General features: G+C 43.4%; 1 protein-coding gene across 8 annotated transcripts in view; it reads right to left on the bottom strand.

Annotated features, from left to right (window-relative positions):
* Positions 1 to 20,932, bottom strand: part of LOC127634560 (5'-AMP-activated protein kinase subunit gamma-2-like) — an 81,596-nt gene that overhangs the window by 14,192 nt on the left and 46,472 nt on the right. For 6 of the 8 annotated variants that reach the window (XM_052114169.1, XM_052114173.1, XM_052114170.1 and 3 more), the window contains 4 exons: positions 11,197 to 11,248; positions 7,604 to 7,713; positions 3,517 to 3,598; positions 1,042 to 1,100 (listed from right to left, as the gene is read on the bottom strand). In XM_052114169.1, the coding sequence (XP_051970129.1) occupies positions 1,042 to 1,100; positions 3,517 to 3,598; positions 7,604 to 7,713; positions 11,197 to 11,248 (303 nt within the window). Of the gene's footprint in view, positions 1 to 1,041; positions 1,101 to 3,516; positions 3,599 to 7,603; positions 7,714 to 8,944; positions 9,102 to 10,702; positions 10,928 to 11,196; positions 11,249 to 20,932 lie in introns of those variants that run through there. The other 2 variants (XM_052114175.1, XM_052114174.1) reach the window with 2 other exon arrangements.

Raw genomic sequence — 20,932 nt, 5'->3', positions numbered from 1 at the left:
GAGATAAAATGAGATAAAGCGAACTGATCTACTTTTAAGAATTTTTTGTTGTTGATATTTTCCCCCAAAAAATACAAATGTTTTCACAAGAATAAGATCTTTCTAGAGAGAGAACAAAATTATATGTTCCAATGTGGATTTTCTTAATAAAAAATATGATTATGTCTAGTAACAGGTGCATGTAAAATGGCTAGAACCAGCATTTTAGCTTAGCATAAAGCTAAATGTTCACAAGACAATTTACACAAGGTTTATTTCTATTTCTGCTGCTCTAAACTTCTCTGTCTGCTCATGTGAATGTAACATCCTAAGAAAGTGTTTCACGGCTGTTCAAACGCTCTTTGGATCGCATCATTTATATGTATAAATGTTTTCCAACTGAATAGACTAAATATTACTGAAACAAATCACAATAAAATGCAAAGTAATCTTGAGACGCGGAGGATGGTGGGGCTGGGCCATGAGGACACAAGGCTGGCCTTGAATCGCGTTAATCAGCCGGGAGAGGGATAAAGACGAGCCAGTTTGAGAGAGAGAGAGAGAGAGAGACACATGTGGCCATGTTGCACGTGTGCCTATGTTTGTTATGTTTGTTTTAAGGTTTAAGTTTGACATTAAAACATTGCTTACTGTTCAGCCGGTTCCCCTTCCTCCTTGCCCATCCTTGAACTGTTACAAATCTCTTCAGTAACCAAAATACTTTTTGAATGTAGCTGTATTCTGATTACCAATTATTTAAATTGTAACTGTAGTGGAAAACAGTTTGTAATATTTTGTATTTTTAAATGCGCAATCCCATTACATGTATTCAGTTACTCCCCAACCCTTAATGCTCACTATACCACACCTACGTTCTGACACTTTTTGGGACAAAGTTTCCATTCACCTACTTGCACAGACAATATTTTGGGCCATAGACTATATTTCAGCCATTCACAAACATGCAAAGACTATATTTAGGGCTAAAATTTTCTTCCTGTAGAAAATCTATTTAAAATTCCCAAATCCAGAAAAAAACAACAACATAAGGGCATGACGTACCATGGGTGATTTGTAGTATCTGTGAAGTATGTTGATGAAGTCTGTGATGGTTAGCATGCCTGCAGACAAAAGATACAAAAAATATTGACTGTTGTAAATGGGAATAAACTATGAGCTCTCTTCACTGTTACTTTGGACCACCCATTACACAAGAGGCTATTTGTACACAGTAAAAACAAAAAAAAAAAACAAAAAAAAAAAAAAAAGAGAGAGAGAGAGAGAGAGAGATGTTTTAATAAATTTGAAATGTTGGTTTTTGCTTTGTTATTATGGGGTATGGAATATAAAATGATGTGAAAAAAAAAAGAATTTAAAGCATTTTAGCATAAGCTGCAATAGAACGAAACATGTAAAATGTCTGACAAATTACATTTCAAACTAAATAAAAATATAGTAAATATAACAAAGTGGTAAAAGAATCATAACAAATCAAAACATTTAATCCAACTTCTTCCACTGGCCACTTTTGCAGTGACTTAAAAATCACTCTACGACAACAGGCATTTTAGTTTGCGCGCATACACCTACAGATAGGTAGATTTTACGCTGGCATGAAAAATGCACTTGGAATTACTGCTTTAACCGAGTTAGTCTCACAGACACTCCTAACAGACCATCAGAGGGAACGTTTCATAATCCTTTCTAATTAATATCACCGCCCACGCCTCCACCTGCACACTCTCCCCTCCATCTGACATACACACACAGGTTCTATTTAACCTTCTGCATTAATAAACAGGAATCTAGTAAGGCCTGTATTTACAGTAAGGTAAATAACTCAGCACATTAGAAACACTCAAATTGGTACTTTATCAACACTGACAGGCTTATGTAGACCAAAGTAGAACGGAAGACCAGCAGCTTCAGAAGAACAGACAAATCTAACAAAACAGTCCATTTGCAAATTTGTGCACCGCTGGCTACATAAAGGGACAGGCCAAGACTAAATGGATAATATCATTTTTAACAGAAAACTGGCACTCCTTTAGTCTACCTGTCATACTTCTACTGAGTCTGTAGTGAATAGGACTGTCATTATATACCCCTGAGGATGTCTATTTACAGTTAGATATTTGATACATGTTTCTTTGGTCTTCATTGGAAAGAGTCACATGGTTTGGCGTGTTCTAATAGTGTGCAGGTGTGTTGTGGATCAGTCAGAGTCACTCTCTCAGGACACTCATGAGTTTCCTCAAATATGACTCATTCAATCCCTGTGGTTGGTCTGCCAGCATGACTTCTTTATAATGAGAGGACAAGTTTCCTGGGATGAAGGCAGATTTAAACTGGGTTATAGAGGACATTTTCACATAAGACTAAAACATTTTAAAAGAGGAGTTGCTTTATCTACTCTATTCAGAATCTCTTAAAGGAAAGGTTTACCCCAAAAATGTATATTTGGTAATATTTGAGGGCTATGGTGGAGGGAATGATTTTCAGAGAATAATTACTTACATTTCAGTCTGATTCTCACACAAAGCTATCGCATGGCTTCAGAAGACTTTATATACTGCATGAATCATATGGGATTACACTTATGGTGCTTTCTGTCATTTTTGAAGCTTCACAGCCCAAGTAACCAATTCACTTTAAATGAATGGAAGAAAAAAAAACAGCAGAAACATTTTTATAAATGTTAAAAGAGGGAAAGTCATATGGGGTTGGAACAACTTAATGTGAGAAAATTTAACATTTAAAATGGTCAATTTTAATTTTTGGTGAACCAAAAATGAAAGCAAATACAATATGCCTTTTAGCTTTTCTTACTGTGCACAAATAACTTGGACATGTTATTGTAAAGCTTTTTTTCCATGAAAAATATAATAACTTGTTCTGCTTTTGAAACTACTTTTTTCTGCTGTAAAGTAACCATGGCCGCTTGGGTGAAATAATATGAAGTTTTATGTTGTCTTTAATTTCACACTGCAGTAATTGACTGCCCATTTCCTTCACATTATTTCATAGAAAGCTCTTAAATGTTTCCACTTGATTGCTAATTCATTTAACTCGCAGAGAGATCATTACTTCACCAACTAGCCGAGCCTGAGGAAAACACTGCGACTCCAGTCAGTACACACTTCTATTTTGAGTAGGTTTTGTCATGGTAACAGATAAAGACTGTATCAGCGGACTGCTGAGTGCTGTGAGGGTGACTGGAAGGATCATCTCCCATCTGAATCTCTTCTCTAAGCCAGAGATCTAAATGTATATATTACACTCCCTCAGAGAGTCTGCCAAAGACCAGCTCCACTTACAATCCAGCGGTTTAATATATATATATATATATATATATATATATATATTAAATATAAGGAAAATACTGATAAGATGAAAGTTTCCAATGGGCACTGAGAATTGTAATATCCATAATACCCATTTCCTCAAGATTTATCAGATCAGGTCCTTCAAAAATGTCCCTTGCCACTAAAATCAAAAGGTGCCATATTTGATTTCACAGTTTATCACTATACTTACCCACAAAACTCTGTTTCTTGGTCTCCCACAGAGGGGCGGCTCGAACCCCATTGGCTACCAGGGCAAAAAAGGCCTTTTTAACCTGCAAGGAGCATGAGAAGGGATTTGTTATGTTACATATCACACCATTTCATGTTTTTCTGCACCAGTGAGCAGTGACAGGCAGAAGGCTCTATAAATTTCAAACATCTCAGATTGTATCGTATAAATATGATGTACACAAGTATGCACTGCAGTATGTACGCACACAAGTCTGGAGTCTAAACCAATATATTCTGCACACTTTAACCACACACATGCTCGTTTGTGTCTACACGTTTAGCCACATGGCAAACATGTTAAAGGAATATTCTTGATTCAATAAAAGTTAAGCTCAATAGACAGCATTTGTGGCATTATGTTGATTACCACAAACATTTATTGACTTGTCCTTTTTCTTTTTATCTTATTTTTAATAAAAAAAATGTAAATTGAGGTTTCAGTGAGGCACTGTGGCGAGGGCGTGGTTGAACATCCGTCCGGGAGAGGGCAAGTGGTAAGGATTTATCCCTGGGTGATAATTAGGTCTAAAATCTGTTTCTTGTTGCAGTAATCTGGGGAGAGCGATAAGAGAAGCTCACGCCAGAGTCCAGGGAGAGAGAGAGAGTGATGTACAGGAGTGTGACGCGTGAAGAGTGTTTACCCATACGTTAGTATTTATTTCGTGAATAAAGATGTTTGAAGATACCTAAACCACGCTTCCTCATTCCCATATGGACCAGTCCTGTTACAGGCACTTACAAAGGAAGTAAATGGGATCATTTTTAAAGGGGTTAAAAGCAGAAATTTAAAGCTTAGAATTGTATAAAAGCAATTATTCTGTTAAAACTTTAGTATTACAACCAAGTTGTAAAATTGGATATAACTTTGCACAGAAAAGTTTAGTAAGCAATTGTATCACATTAAAATCATGTTAACAACAATATTGTTTGTGTTTTGCGGCTATACTTTGAATTTTTAAATGAACAGATTGACTCGATTAACATCCATTGTAATTGTCTCACTGCAACAGATTTATGCTTCTTTTTTCTTTTTATGAAAAAGACAGAAAAGTCAAAATATTTTTTTTCTGGTAATCAACATTATGTCAAAAATGCAGTTGATTGAGCTTAACTTGTATTGAACCCAGAACATTCCTTTAACCCTGAACTCTTAACAAATATTTATAAAATATAAAAATTATTTTGATGCACAAATTCTCACAAATATCATGTCTCTACTGATCATTTATCTTATGGTATGATAACTCACTGTGTAGATAACCTGAGGGGGCAACCAGACCTGTAAGGACCTGTAGAGCAAACATTTCATTCCAAGCTCTTAATCACACTCTCTTTTGTATTTTAGCTCGCATGCCATTGAATAAAACCTGCATAAGTGTGCTAAATTACGAGAATCCATAAGCAAGCATATAAAATTCTTGTAACAAAAAAGTTAGAAGTTATTCGTTCTTGCTAAAGGCGATTGAAAAACCTCTCCATGGAATAAATACCTCTAATGAGGATTTGGGAGGGCCGGTCCTTTCAAACATTGTCAATACCTCAATGGAGCAAAACAAAAGCATTAATCATTGGGTCTCACGGGCGTTCTTAAATAAATCATGCAAGCTTCTTTTCTCCCTCCTTGGTTGATGTTCCAGCCCAGTCTGAGATTATTAAACATTAATCATGCCATGGCATAGAACATAATGACACTGTCTCCAAGGCCAGTTCCTCTGACGTATGAAAATGTTTTGTAATTCTGTGTGTGTGTGTGTGTGTGTGTGTGTGTGTGTGTGTGTGTGTGTGTGTGTGTGTGTGTGAAGAGGGGAGGTTCACATATGTGCTGATTGTACAGTATGGGATATGTTTAAAGCACTGTGTGAACTCTGGTGGGGGAAATTGCTGACCAAAACATCAAGGGAAATGAAACAAGACAAGAATTTAAAGGGATAGAAGTTCACCCAAAAATGAAAAATTCTCTGATTCTTTACTCACCCTTGTGCCATTCCAGATGTGTATAACTTTTTCTTTTGCTATTTTTTTTAGATATATATTTCAGCTCTGCAGGTTAATAAAATACAAGTGAACTGTGACCAGAACTTTGAAGGTTTAAAAAGCATATAAAAGCAGCATAAACGTGGTTAGAGGTTTAATCCACATCTTTAGAAGCAATATGAAAACTGTGCAGGAGAAACAGATCCCATTTTCTACTATAATTCTTGACTTTCACATTCTTCTTTTGTTTTCAGCGATTCACATTCTTCATGCATATCACCATCTACTGGGCAAAAAAATAAATAAAAACCACTGGTAAAACAAAAAACTTAAATATTGATCTGTTTCTCAGCCACACCTATCATATCGCTTCTGAAGATATGGATTAAACCAGTGGATTACTTTTATGCTGCCTTTATATGCTTTTTGGAACTTCAAAGTTCTGGCCACCATTCACTTGCATAGTAAGGACCTACAGAGCTGAGATCTTCTAAAAATTTAAGTTTGTGTTCAGCATCTGGGATGGCATGAGGATGTAAATGATGAGGGAACTTTCATTTTTGGGTGAACTATCCCTTTAATACAGAAAAAGATAAATAGATTGGAGAAAAGCAGGATTACGGATAAGAAATTGGCTCTTGTTTAAAAGTTGCAGCATTCTTATTGGCTCAAGGGGTTAAATGATTACACACATTGGCTCAAAGAGAATGAACACATTCATTCACAAACAGGTCACATTTAAAAAGGAGCTACAGTCAGACACCCATTCAAGAAAGATATTGCTGTTATTTGCATTTTTTTTGCAAATAAAAGAAAATCTAGTTGTATTGTTTTCTTTAATCACTTATAATTACAAAATAATTTTAAGATATAATGAATCCAATGAATCTCAGCAGGAAACCGATGGAGTGCGTACTCCAGGTAGGGAATGAGGTTTTGCCCAAAGTGAAGGAGTTCAAGTACCTCGGGGTCTTGTTCACGAGTGAGGGGACAATGGAGCGGGAGGTTGGCCGGAGAGTCGGGGCAGCAGGGGCGGTATTGCACTCGCTCTATCGCACCGTTGTCACGAAAAGAGAGCTGAGCCGAAAGGCAAAGCTCTCGATCTACCGGTCAATTTTTGTTCCTACCCTCACCTATGGTCATGAAGGTTGGGTCATGACCCGAAAGAACTAGGTCAGCGAGTACAAGCGGCCGTAATGGGCTTCCTCAGAAGGGTGGCGGGCTTCTCCCTTAGAGATAGGGTGAGGAGCTCAGTCATCCGTGAGGAGCTCGGAGTAGAACCGCTGCTCCTTTGCGTTGCGTCAGTTGAGGTGGTTTGGGCATCTGGTAAGGATGCCCCTGGCCAGCCTCCCTAGGGAGGTGTTTCAGGCACGTCCAGCTGGGAGGAGGCCTCGGGAAGACCCAGGACTAGGTGGAGAGATTACATCTCCACACTGGCCTGGGAACGCCTCGGGGTCGCCCAGTCAGAGCTGGTTAATGTGGCTCGGGATAGGGAAGTTTGGGGCCCCCTGCTGGAGCAGCTGCCCCCGCGACCCGACTTCGGATAAGCGGTTAAAGATGGATGGATGGATGGATGGATGAATCCAGTTACGTACAATAGTCTGTAACTAGACTTTTATTCATGCAAAACTCATCGGCATGATCCTAGGGTGTTCTGGGTAGTTGCTATGAAGTTGCTAAGGAGTTCATGGTGATGGTTACTGGCCCAAGTCTGTATGATATTCTGGTTCCTAGATATGACTTGTGTCTCCTTTTCAATTAAAGATTATTACTTTTTCACCCGTTTTGTCAGCCGAAAATTATAAGTTAGATCACGAGTCATGTGACGAAATGTTAATATTTAGGGATAATCCTAATTATATAGCTCACTCAGTAACAATGATGCTTTCCGTCAGCAAACAATCCCCAAAACAATATTTTAGTTATATGGTCATTATTCTTTTTTCTGAAATACACACAAATAATGGTCTTTCATTAACTAACTTCGAAGAACAAGTATTTAGTAAGTCACTGTAAACATGTTAGACATAGATTTCTTATCTGTGACATAGGCACTTCCACAAAGCACTTACCTGCAGTGTTGTGTCAAAGACCACAAGCTTGGAGCTGGTAGGGACAATGTCATAGCACTTATGTGACTTCATAAACCGCATGTAAATGTCACTCTCTGATTGTTCGACAGCTGTAAAGACACCAATAAAGGACAAAACAGAGTGAATTTTAAAGCAAAGAGACATCCTTCAATGTCAGTAAGTTGTTGTTAAGCAGTAACAGACTCTGAGCGTGCTGAAGTACTGATGCATTTATAATGAAATGGTGTTATTACTTCAAAGAATTAATAAACATTTTGCTGAACAAGCTTTGGAATCCCAATAATCTTTGCTCACTGTACCAGTACCTAGAGAGAGGAAAAAACAAGTTGAAAATAATAGGTCCAATCAGTCAACTTGCTTAGATAAGTAACAGCACATCTCTTCTCAACAAGCCACATGATTTATTTGATGTATCATTTATGTCTGTGGCACAGCAGCACAGCTGTTCGGAAAGAGTTATGAAGACAACCCGAATTTGAAGACAAGGGTTAGGGTTTTGTTCAAATACTAACTTTGAACAATAGTAATGTTGATGCTTGCCTTGGTAAACACTAAAAAAAAAAAAAAAATTAAATCTCAGGATTCTACTGGATCTGGCATGACACAAATCGGAGGCCTGAATACACTGAACTATGGATTCTGATATCTCTTATGTGTTCCATTCTGCAGCATCCAGCCTAATGTTGCCAGTTGCTGTGGTAATACTTAGACACTGAACTGCTTCCTCGGAAGCCATCTTGACTGAAAACAATAGTGAAATCTTTTGTTGCAAGACATTAGGTGAAGTCTAGGTGGATGCCAGGCTGCATTGTCCCCCAAAGTCTGAACACCTAGCCAGCTTGTTTCAACAAACATCAATCTTAGAACCTAGTGGAGAAAGTAGCTATTACTGACAGTGATTTCAACTGCTGAGTGTATGCAATTGCTGGCAGCTTGCAGAGCCGCCCAATGCACCTTGACAGACAGTTTCTACCCACTGCACATCCAGTAAGAGATAAGATCTTTTTTAACCACTGCTTTTCAAGAAACTTTACCTCTGACTCACAGCTCTGACCACCTACTGCGCATTTTCAGTGCTTTACTGACCACAACAATTCTTCCGACTATATCAGGTCATAGAAAGCAGACAGCAAATAACAGAATTGATGACTCACTAAGTGTGGGGAGTTCAATAAAAGCTTGGTGTTCAAAGTATGTCTTACTATAGTGGTGACATGAAGCGTTTTGAAAAAACACTGTTTAACTTGTGGAAAAACCCAACCTTAGCATGAGAGTGTGCATTTACAGATTTGAACTCCATTAAACCCTGGAAGGTCTCACCTCTACTCCATGTCTCCGAAAATGTAGGACAGCTGAAAGAACAGCAGCAAGAAGCCTTGATAAATAATAGCTGGACTAGCACTTCTAGTTCACAGTATAAAAGGCTCGATTCATATCGCTGAAAAAACCTTGCAGGTGGTAAAAGCACTTCAAAGAAAAATGTCCACACTGAAAACAGTTTCGGGGCTGGTCTGCACCCTGTCGCACTGCATTCTTTGTTCAGTCATTTGTTAGTTATGATTATGGAACCTACTCCTACTTAGTCCTACTGCAATAATACATTTTTAAAGTCTCAATGAAACTAAATGGGAACTTTATGGCTTTTTGTCTATATCTGTCAGTTTTGTGGATATCTACATGCTAGTGTACTCATAAAAGTCGAAAATGGTAAAAAATAAAGGACTCATTTTACACTCATTGGCATATCCAAAGTTTTGTCTACTAAAATGCTCTCTATAATAAGAAAATCTCCACCCCCTAAATTATAAATATCACCTGCATCCAAAAAACTACAGTTTGCATGCGATTATAATTTATTTAAATTTTTTTCTTGATACGTTCTTTGATATGACCCATCCCGAATTCCTGTTTCAATGGAAAATATGTCAGCACAGGCAAACTATGCTTAAAACATTTCATGGGGGTTTTTAAACATATTGGCACGATACCATTGAGTTAATAAAAAAACAATTTTGTACTTAAAGATGCTGTGAGTGATTTCTCTGCCACAAGCTGAACCAAAACCATTGTTGTTCGGTTGTACCAAACAGAATTGCAAAAATGAAGTAGGTTTTCCAAACATATCCAAGTCTTCCATTGGTCAAACAAACAGCTAATCCCTGCCCCCATGGTTGAGAATGGTAGGGAGCCATGAACTCACAAGCTTTCTGAATAGACCTTTTTCACACTCTGGGTTTTGGGACGTGGAAGTAAACGTTTGCAGGGTAAACTTCGACAGCTGTGAAAGGGAGTGAATGGGAGACCACAGCAAATATTATTATCTCTGACCCATTTGCTCCAAGACCAAAAGAAAAAAATCCACTCTTACTTTTGAATGATGTGACAAGGAGTCCATGAAGGTGCACAGCCAGCCCACAATAAAGCTAATCAGACAAGGAGAGTTCAGGAGAGAGAGAGTCACACACAGCTGCCGTGTGTATGTATTTGTGTATTTTTGTTTAAATTACATATTACATTGACTGTTCAGCCGCCTCCCCCCTCCTCGGCTTATAAATTGGGGGTCCGGCTGTGAGCCCTCACGGGCCGGCCCAGCCCCACTCTTCTCGTCACAAATGACTTTCAAGAAGAGAAAAGAAAATAGAGAGTGGTGGTTAAAGACGGTAAAATGGGAGATGCCAAATTTAAAGTCACTCTCTCTCAGCAGCTGTAATCGAAACCCCCTTGCAGCTGTGATAATTCGTTTTTTTTAAACTAATCCCATGGTAATATAACACAAAGCATAATGTTATAAATGTACACTCAATATTTAAAAATGAGTGATTTACACTGATAAATAAGGTGGAAACGTGTCATCACAGTCTGTGAAAAAGGTATATTGGCTGAAATGTTCTCAGAGAAAAAGTGTGATTTTTTTTTTTCTTCTGCTTTTTCATTTTAGAATATTGTAATTGTTGAATTTACTAACATAAGTCATGGCAAAGGACAACAAATATTTTTAAATGATCAATAACTATTATTAAATATATATATATATATATAATTTATTTATTTATAAACAATATTGGGCATTACCCTTACCCTTGAAGGACTCCTTGACGTGGGTGAAACGTCTCCAGCCAATAGCATCATCTGACGTATCTACATCAAACAGGTAAGAAATGACGACCGAGGATCCCGATACATTATTAGGAATCCCGCTGTGTGGTCCAGCAATTAAACGCCACGTGCCACCAATGCAGCTGGATTTGAAATCGACACCTTTTGCAGACACAAATTTGTACACGGCGCCCCATATATGACCATCTTACGAGATGAATATCCGAATCGCGTGATTATATCAGGCTAACGTTATGAATGGATTATGCTTTAAAAGAAGTGTCAGGGAATAGGTAATACCGAATGCAAAATATACGTAAAGTCTGCAAGGAAATGCGAGATTGTGATGACAATGTCAAGACAGCGAAGCCGCTGAGCCAGTCGGTTCAGAAAATGAAGGTGGATTGCAACAACCACGAAGCGGATGTTTCAGCATGAGTTAATCAGAGCAAAATATTAATCTCCGAGAGGCTTACCTTCATCTTCGAGATCGAGTTTCTCCAGCATGTCTTCAGATAAGCCGTGAACCTGTGAACCAGAGGCAAAAGGACAGAGTCAAGAACAGACGAGGCGATCTCAAGCTGTCCTCCCCTCTCTCTGTCCACTCACAAACACATAGACAGTGCACACACGCTGGCAGGCAGACGGTGAGGAGACCGGTGAGATCGGAATCGGAAGTTGGATGCCCGCCGGGCTCTTGTCAAGAGTTTAATAAAAGATACAGTAGACAGTGAGCGCAGAAGCTGCGAATTAGAACTTCCAATGTTACAAAACTGTTACAATGTATCTCCCGTGCAAACTACTGTAAAACTGTTACAATGTGTCGCCGTGCAGCATGACGAAACGTTCTACGCGCGTTTCGCTCCGTCAACGTAAACAGAAGTGTAGCTTGTTTCGGGGAAAAAACAGACCAGTCAGTTTCTATGTCCACATTATTTCTGTTCACAGGCGTCCTCAGATTGTGTACCACAATGTGAAGTCAGTCATAAGAGACCCACCCCCTCCGGTCCTGTACAAATGGACTGTTCCAATTTGCTGCAGTCGCGAGCTGCACCGGCTTGCACAGGGTAAAATAGTGTAATTTTAAGCGCGAATGGAGCAAACCTGTTCAAACCTGCAACAAATTTGTCAATGCTTCCATATTACATGATAGACTTTTAAAAGATCCAAGAGCCCGATATCAAGTAGGGGCTGTTCACACCGAAAGGGTTATAGCGTCCGTCGGCGCTGTTTTTCAATAGTTTTTCTATGTAAACATTCGCTTGACGGACGTCTTTCTGTTATGAGCATCAAGTTTTTTTTTACACACCGTGTCAGGTTAAAAATAACTTAATTTGCTAAAAAGGCGTCTCGAGAGTGACACCTGCGTTCTATTCGTTGCGTTTCGCTTTTTTCCGGTCTGAACAGCCCCATAACTGTCAAAATAGACTGCATAGGTGTACAACAGACAGATAAGAGTGATAATAATGGAAGCTTAGAAGTTTCTCCGCCTGCCTTTGTTTCTAGGAAGTGCTCATTTGACCATATTAGGGCATGAGCACCCACCTTGACTTGTTAAAGGGATAGTTCAACCAAAAATGAAAATTCTCTCATAATTTACTAACCCACATGCCATTCCAGATTTGTATGACTTTCTTTAATCTGCCGAACAAAAATGTAGATTTTTAGAAGAATATCTCAGCTCTGTAGGTCCTTCGAGTGTAAGTGAATGGGTACCAAATATGTGAAGCTCTAAAAAGCACATAAAGGCAGCATAAAAAGAATCCAATTGTCTCCATATGTCTAACCATATATTCAGAAGCTATATGATAGGTGTGATTGAGTTGACACTTTTGACCCTTCGCTAAGCCCTGCCCTTAAATGCATTTCTGACCAATCTTTTCTTAGCAACTGTTGCCCTGCCACCATTTCTCTGGAAAGTGTTTGCCTTTTTACAATGAGAGCCTATTGGAGTAATGTGTGATTGAGTAGTTTTAAGCAGGATTTTATCAAAATTATAAAAAATAAAAAAATTGTTGCTGGGTCACTTGTATTGGTGACATGACGTACCTTGAGAAGGTACACTCTGTTTTTTTTTTTCCTTTCTTTTAAAAAAAAATATTTAAATATATATTGAGAAGAGAATGCTATGGATTAAAGTGTCATTCCTCATATGAACATGTATAACATCAGCGAGGACACCCTACAATTGCTCCAGGTAAATTAAAGCTATTACCTAACGTTAATTCAGTTAGGTATTGATTCAGGTCTTAGTAAAGGTGATGGTAAATAAAGAGTTCTCCGCATCAATATTAGTGTGTTATAAGACATTATAGTTCTGTTAACTTACACTAATGTTAAGAGGTTTGTAATCGCTATCAAAATATGCGTTTCTCTTTTCAAGTGACTATAATCATTTGCCTCAATTCTGATTCACAATCTCCATAATTTTCAATTACTGTGTAATTTAAAAATGTATTTAAATAAAAAAGTCAGATAAATTTGTGAATGGTTTTTAATGATGAACAATGTTATTCCCATGTTATATCTGTCCATTTGTCCTAAAACATCCACAGCTTCAGAACATAACTGTCTATCTGGAATATACAGAATGATTGTCCTTGCAAATGTTCAGAGCATCAATGATGTCTGTGACACTTTCTTTACATCCTGCATTTTTCTCAATTTTTCTGCCCCCAAAATAGCCCACTTTGGACTATAAACGCTGGACCAGGATATGATCCATTTAAATATACAGTATGACCCTTGTTAGGCATGCTATAAAATTACAAATACCTAGGCTCCATTTTAGATGCCATGATATGGCCTATTTAACACAACTGCATTTAGGCCCTTTCCCAAACAGCATCTGGTATGGAGGGTAATTAGAAGGAACTGTGCCCAAATTCCTGCCTGATGAATCACTGGGAGTGGCTATCCTACATGAGCCCTTTTGAGAAAAACAATCTGCCCCTAATACACATTAAAAGTATACAAACTCATAACAACAGAGAGAAAATTTGTTAATTCACATATCTATAGGCATTTACATTCAAGCAATGGGAACGTTTTCAAAAATGAACTCAGTGTGAGGCATTGACAGAGAGAGAGAAAGAGAGAGAGAGAGAGAGTGAGATTAAGTTTATTTAACAGACAAGATGATCAGTGAAGCTGTCTGACCAGAATTAACTCTGTTCTCCCGTATTGACCGGGAGACCTGCACTCTTCACACAGCAACGGATCAGTGGTACAATTGATGAGAAAACTGAGAGGTAATTATCAAAGGTTGTTAAAGATAATTGGACATTATTTCACTGAAATGTGAAGGATGTTCTGTTATCGTACAATCCTCTTAAAGGAAATGTTAACCTCAGTCACCATTCATTTAAATTGCATTTGTTTTTTCATGCAATGAAAATGAAAGGTGACTGTGGCCAAATTTCTACCTGACATCTTATTTTGTTGCCCACAGTAGAAAGAAAGTTGTACATGATTTTGTTTTAGTAGGAAAGATTGGAAAACATACTGAAGATTGTTGTGGAGGGTGATCTAATCGTTGAAATGAAGTAGCTTCCCCTCTTGGGCAAGACTACCCTGATTTAAGAGGATATGAAGTTCTCTTACGAGAGGTTCTCTCGTATTGCGTAAGCTAGCTTACGCTACGGGAAAGATTCATCTTTTCTGAGATATTGAAGCCAAAAAATTATCCTTAATTTTTGTATCCATTGTCAACGCAGTGCGGCAGCTGCAGACCTTGAGCGAGCTAGCTAGCGAGCTCATAGGTTGCTCTGCGGCAACTGCTGCAGCCTATAGACGAGCTTGGGCTGAACTCGCGATCCAATGAGAGGCGTCCAGCGCTCACTGCATCAAAGCCCGCCAAAATGGGCGTGACTAGAGTGCATATAAGCGTAGTTCGTAGGCTGGAACCCTGATTTTCATCTCTTCAGCGAAGCTCTCCGCATCGCTGACCTGGAAGCCGCGTCGCCGCTTGAGGGGCATCTAGCAAGCGTGGACAGCGCTAGAAGAAGCCGGCCGCCTCAGCCACCTTCAGCCATCCTGCGAAGCTACGCCATCCGACGACGTATCCTTTTATTAAGCAAGCTAGTTCTCATGAACTATTCACAAAAGAGTACGAGCGTCTTTTTCAAGATGCCTCGCCCACTTGCGCCTCATGTCGCGCTCTTCTCAGCACAGGAGACCGCCACATCATCTGGCGCTCTCTGCCTGGGACTGGGGCACGCAGAGCTCGCCTCACTGAGGGCGGATGCGATTTCTGCGAGGAGCTACCGATGTCGACCCTGCGGGCTCGACTCGAGCGGTCAAAGCAGAAACCGCCACGCCGCTTTACCCTCAGTCACGCGAGGAAGAAGCGCCGCCACAAAGGCTGCCGGAAACTGTGGTTGAAGCGACTGCCTCGCCGGAGCCTCTCCCTCGAAAGCATCGCTTCACCCTCCCCGCTCCCGGACGCCGCAGTTGCCGCCGAGCGGCCGCGACTGCTGCCATCTCGGATGACGGCGGAGGATAAGGGCCGCTGTTCCATCATGGCTTCGACAGCGAGGAGTGGACAGGCTCCCAAGCCGCCTCCTCAGCCCAGGAATCCAGCAGGACCCGCGCCGAGTCGAAGGGGAGTTAACACGCCTCACACAGGCCGTCGACCGCCTCGGGCTCGAAAGTGGTCACTGCCCCTGAGCAGGCACCCAACAGACTCGACGGCTGCTTTCTTCAAAGCCATCGCCGCTCTACACCCGCGCCCGGCCGCCCCTTCCTGCCGGAATTACATACGGAGCTTGCAAAGTTGTGGAACGCTCCGCTTTCAGCCAGGACCCGTTCACACGCCTCCACCTCTCTCGGCCGGTGGACGGCGCCACTGAGAGAGGCTACTCCTCCATCCCCCGGTCGAGGACTCGGTAGCAGCACACCTTTGTCCGCCCTCCACGAGATGGCGTTCCAAGCCTGTGCTCCCGCCTAAGGCCTGCAGAGCAACTTCGCCTATGTTGGCCGCGCCTATTCCGCCGCCGGCCAAGCCGCATCTGCTCTGCACTCAATGGCCGCTTTACAGATCCTACAAGCAGACCTTCTTCGGGAGTGGGATGAGAAAGGCAGGCACCCAGAGGCTGTTACTGATCTACGAAGCAAGACAGACCTCGCCCTTCGAGCTACCAAAGCTGCAGCCCAAGCTCTAGGGAAGTGCATGGCCTCGCTGACTGTGACCGAGAGACACTTATGGCTAACACTAGCCGACATGGGAGAAGCAGAGCGCTCCACGTTCCTCAACGCACCGCTCTCTCCAACCGGTCTCTTCGGCTCCGCGGTGAGTGGCATTGTTGACCGCTTCTCAGAAGTCCAGAAAGCCACCCAAGCCATGAACCTCTTCCTGCCGCGTCGCGCTAGCTCCTCTGCAGTCCGCTCACGTGATCAGCCTCCTGCACGAGCCTCTTCACAGCGCCCAGTTCAACAATCTCAGACTTCTCAGCGTCGACAGGGCGGCCGCCCTCGATCAGGCTCAGACAGCCGCCGCGAGACCGCCGCCCGCGGGCCTCAATCTAAGGTAACGCTGAAACCCGAAGCAGCCGAAGTCTTCCTAACTGTGTTGAACAAACGACGGCTCAGTCCCGCCGCGGCCGGACCACTGTCAAAGCTTTACCCCCTGTCAGTCCCCTTCTCTCAGGCTACTACAGTGGTGAATTTAGCAGCCAACAAGCCGGTGACACTGCCCGCTTGCTCAGCACTCAAACGCCGCTTTCACGGCGACCCAAATAAATCTTGTAAAGAGCAAACATGTCTTATGTGTAGAAAAAGTGCCCACAACCCAGTGTTCGCCCTACACACAAGCGTAACACATTCCGTGCCCCTATCAGAGCACGCTCTCATAAAGCGGTTACTGAACCGCTCGAAGCGCCAGAGTCAATGAAGGCGCTCACAAATGCGCGTGCGCGCCCATTCTCTGCCCGCTCTGTCACACGACCAGCCCTATGTGTAGAAAATGTGCCCACAATCCAGTGTTCACTTCTGCACACAAGCACTGCATGTCTCGTGTCCCCACCAGAGCACGCTCACATAAAGCGGTTACTGAACCGCTCGAGCGCTAGAGTCAATAAATGCGCCCACAAATGCGTGCGCTACGCCATTCTCTGCCCGCTCTGTTACACGGCCAGCAACCATTCCTCTGTGTGTAAGTCCCGTGCCCATGACTATGCTTAGCGATCACGTAACAGATGTGACTCTTTCCCCATTCATTCCAATCGGAAGTCACTCACAAAACAGCCTGTTCATGCTGTCTGCGAGCAATCATGCATGAACACACTAAACGCAGCCACACATTTTGTTCAGCTCTGTGTGCGGCAATCAGAGCTGAATTGGCCATTCACCCTCTAGCATTACGCTTCAAAGTGTGGGAAGCTATTCCAGGGATATCCAAGTGGGTGTTAAGCACAATACAACAGGGCTATTTGCTACAGTTCGATCGCCGCCCCTCGCTTCAGAGCGCGGCTCGAAACCACTGTGAACACGGAAGCAGCGTGCATGCTTCGCTCAGAAATAGCAAGCCTTCTGTGCAAAAGGGCCATAGAAAAAGTGCCACCCTCTCTGAGCGAAGTCGGGCTTTACAGACGTTATTTTCTTGTTCCCAAGAAAGACGGCGGCCTCAGACCCATATTAGATCTCAGGGTTTTGAACAAGGTGCTTGCAAAAAGACCGCTCAAAATGCTTACAATCAGGAAACTCCTCGCGCATGTGCGCCAGGGGACTGGTTTATTTCTCTCGATCTGAAAGATGCATACTTTCAGATTCAGATAAATCCCGTCACAGGCCATTCTTGAGATTCAGCCGACGGCCAGGTTTATCAATACACCGTCCTTCCGTTCGGCCTGTCCTTAGCACCCGTACTTTCACGAAGCGCATGGATGCGGCGCTCGCACCCCTCGCGGAGTCAGGGTTTGCGAATTCTGAACTATTTGGACGACTGGCTGATTATGGCTCAGTCACATATGGAGCTTCTGTCTCACAGAGCAGTTCTCCTCAGCCATCTGAACAGTTTGGGTCTTGCAGTCAATTGGACCAAGAGCTCACTACAGCCCAGTCAGACCATTTCCTTCCTGGGAATAGAACTAGACTCCGTGGCAATGACGGCTCGCTTATCTACACAGCGCGCACGCCGTGTTCAGTGACTAGCCGCATCTTTTCAGATGAACAGCCTCACGCCTCTGAAGAAATTCCAGAGAGTGCTAGGTTACATGGCCTCAGCCGCAGCAGTACTTCAGCTGGGTTTACTGCACATCGCCCGCTTCAGCATTGGCTAAACACCTGCGTCTCGCCGGGCTTGGGCCACAGGCCGCCAGCCCATCAAGGTGACTCAGACCTGCATATCAGCTCTGCAGCCCTGGACAGTGGCCGAATGGTATCAGCGGGAGTGAAAATGGGAGCTGTATCTCGCCGAAAAGTCATCTCGACAGACGGCGTCCAACACGGGTTGGGGCGCGGTCTCGCGAGGGCTCTCCGGTTTTCGGCCTATGGTCAGTTCAGGAAAAGCTCCTTCACATAAATTGTCTGGAAATGATAGCGGTCGAGTACGCCGCGTGCGCTTTCTCCCGGTCATTCAGGGTCACCACGTCCTGGTCCGTTCGGACAACAGATCTGTGGTATCCTACCTAAACCGTCAGGGCGGTGTCAGATCCAGGAACCTCTTCCATCTGACAAAACGCATACTGAGTTGGTCCCAGTGCCACCTGCGCCGCTGAGGGCGACGCACGTGCCAGGCCACCTGAACGACGGCCCGGACAGACAGTCCAGAGACAATATTCCCCAGGGGAATGGTCCCTGCACGCTCAAACAGTCCAGACGTTATGGCGCCTATTCGGCAGAGCAGAGATAGACCTCTTTAGCGTCCAAAGAGAACTCTCACTGCCCAATATTTTTCTCGAAGCGAGGACGCGCTGGCCCAGGACTGGCCCAGACGCCCGCTTACGCCTTCCCTCCCGTCTCGCTATTGCCACAGGTAATGCAGAGGATCAGGGAAACGCGCCACTCGGTGCTCCTCATAGCCCCGCGTTGGGAGAATCAGACATGGTTCCCGGAGCTTACGCAGCTGTCACTGACAGCGCGTGGCCCATCCCAGTGAGAGCAGATCTCCTCTCTCAAGCTCAGCGGCACAATCTGGCATCCCCACCCAGAGCGCTGGCGCTGCATGCGTGGTGATCAACGACTACCCGTCGCTCTGCCAGAAGGAGTAATAAACACCATCATACACGCTAGAGCCCCTTCCACGAGAAGACTCTATGCGTCAAAATGGTCTGTGTTCTCAAAATGGTGCACCGACAGAGACCTGGACCCACGGACATGTGGGGTGTCGTCGCTGCTCGTATTTCTACAAGAGCTGCTGGATAAGGGCAGATCCCCATCCACGCTCAAAGTGTATGTGGCGGCCGTTGCGGCGTTCGCTGAACCCTGCACGGCCAGTCATGGGGTAAAAACGAGCTGGTCATCCGCTTCCTCAGGGGAGCTAGAAGGATGAACCCCCGCGCTCCCATCGGTTCCTATCTGGGATCTTTCTATAGTTCTCGAAACTATGAAAGCCCCCTTTCGAACCACTTCAATCCGTGGATTTGAAATACCTTTCACTCAAAACCGCTTTTCTGACTGCCCTGTCATCAGTCAAACGTGTGGGAGACCTTCACGCGCTGTCTGTCAGCGCTGCGTGTCTTGAGTTTGGACCAAGTGACTCCAAGGTCATTTTAAAGCCTAGACACGGCTATGTTCCCAAGGTGATCGGTACTCCTTTCAGAGCACTGGTCATTTCCCTATCGGCGCTGCCAGCACCGGATAGCGAACGCGACGCCAATCTCCTTTGCCCGGTCAGAGCACTGAGATTGTATACTGCGCGCTCCGCTGCTTTCAGACGCTCCGAGCAGCTTTTCGTTTCGCTCGAGGGCGCACCAAAGGTCTCGCCGCCTCGAAACAGACACTATCTAGATGGATAGTGGACGCTATTGCTGCTGCATACGGCGTCAAAAGACCTGCCATGCCCGTTGGGCATTAGGGCTCACTCCACTAGAGGCATGGCATCCTCGTGGGCATGGTCCAGCGGAATTTCCATTCACGACATATGTGTGGCAGCGGGATGGACTTCCCCCTCCACCTTTGTCAGATTTTACAATATGGAAGTGCCCGCTCTGCAGGCAAAACTACTAGCGGTTTAATACGCTACAGCTCCCCTGGTGAGCTGCACTGATGGGACACATTCCACACAGACCGGCACCGCCACTCTGTTGTTCCCGTCCTACTATGGGCTTATGTATTACACAATCAATGACCCGCATTCTTGCCGGCCAAATATTATTTCCCCACTCATAAGGGCTCCCCCGGGTCCCCCCTTAATTCCCTGGGGCTCATACAGTGGATGCTTGGCGCGCACGGCGTTGACAATGGGTTCCCGTAGCGTAAGCTAGCTTACGCATATCGAGAGAACCTCTCGTGAAGAGAACGTATCGGTTACCTAACGTAACCTCGGTTCTCTCTAGATGAGGGAACGAGTATTGCGTAGCCGGCCGTGCTTCAGCGCCACTGGCGACTTTTCGCTTCAGTCAATGAAAACCAGGGTTCCAGCCTACGAACTACGCTTATATGCACTCTAGTCACGCCCATTTTGGCGGGCTTTGATGCAGTGAGCGCGCGGACGCCTCTCATTGGATGCGAGTTCGCCCAAGCTCGTCTATAGGCTGCAGCAGTTGCCGCAGCTAGCTCGCTCAAGGTCTGCAGCTGCCGCACTGCGTTGACAATGGATACAAAAATTAAGGATAATTTTTTGGCTTCAATATCTCAGAAAAGATGAATCTTTCCCGTAGCGTAAGCTAGCTTACGCAATACTCGTTCCCTCATCTAGAGAGAACCGAGGTTACGTTAGGTAACCGATACGTTATTAGGTGTCATACTGCAGCAAACATGGAACAGTTTGGCTTAGTGATTTCATAGGTTATTTGATAATTTAACAAGTGCAGTGCAAGCTACCTCAACCTAAAGTTTATGTGTGACAGAGCTAGAAAGAGTAAAGAACATGCATTTCAAGATACATGTGTAGGAGATAACATCTGTAGAGCACATCCTTGGACCTCTGCTTACATTAGCAGGCAGGAGGCAATGACAACAGCATTTCAGATGGTGACTGCTGTATTGATTTTGGCTTGAAAATGTGATAAACGGTCAGCGGGTTGAGCTGCTAAAATTAAATTAGATCCATCG

Source organism: Xyrauchen texanus, chromosome 41 (assembly GCF_025860055.1).
Source record: "Xyrauchen texanus isolate HMW12.3.18 chromosome 41, RBS_HiC_50CHRs, whole genome shotgun sequence".
NCBI classification, from domain to species: Eukaryota; Metazoa; Chordata; class Actinopteri; order Cypriniformes; family Catostomidae; genus Xyrauchen; species Xyrauchen texanus.
Note: the sequence above shows the minus strand (reverse complement) of the source record. Positions and strands in the feature narration are given on the sequence as shown.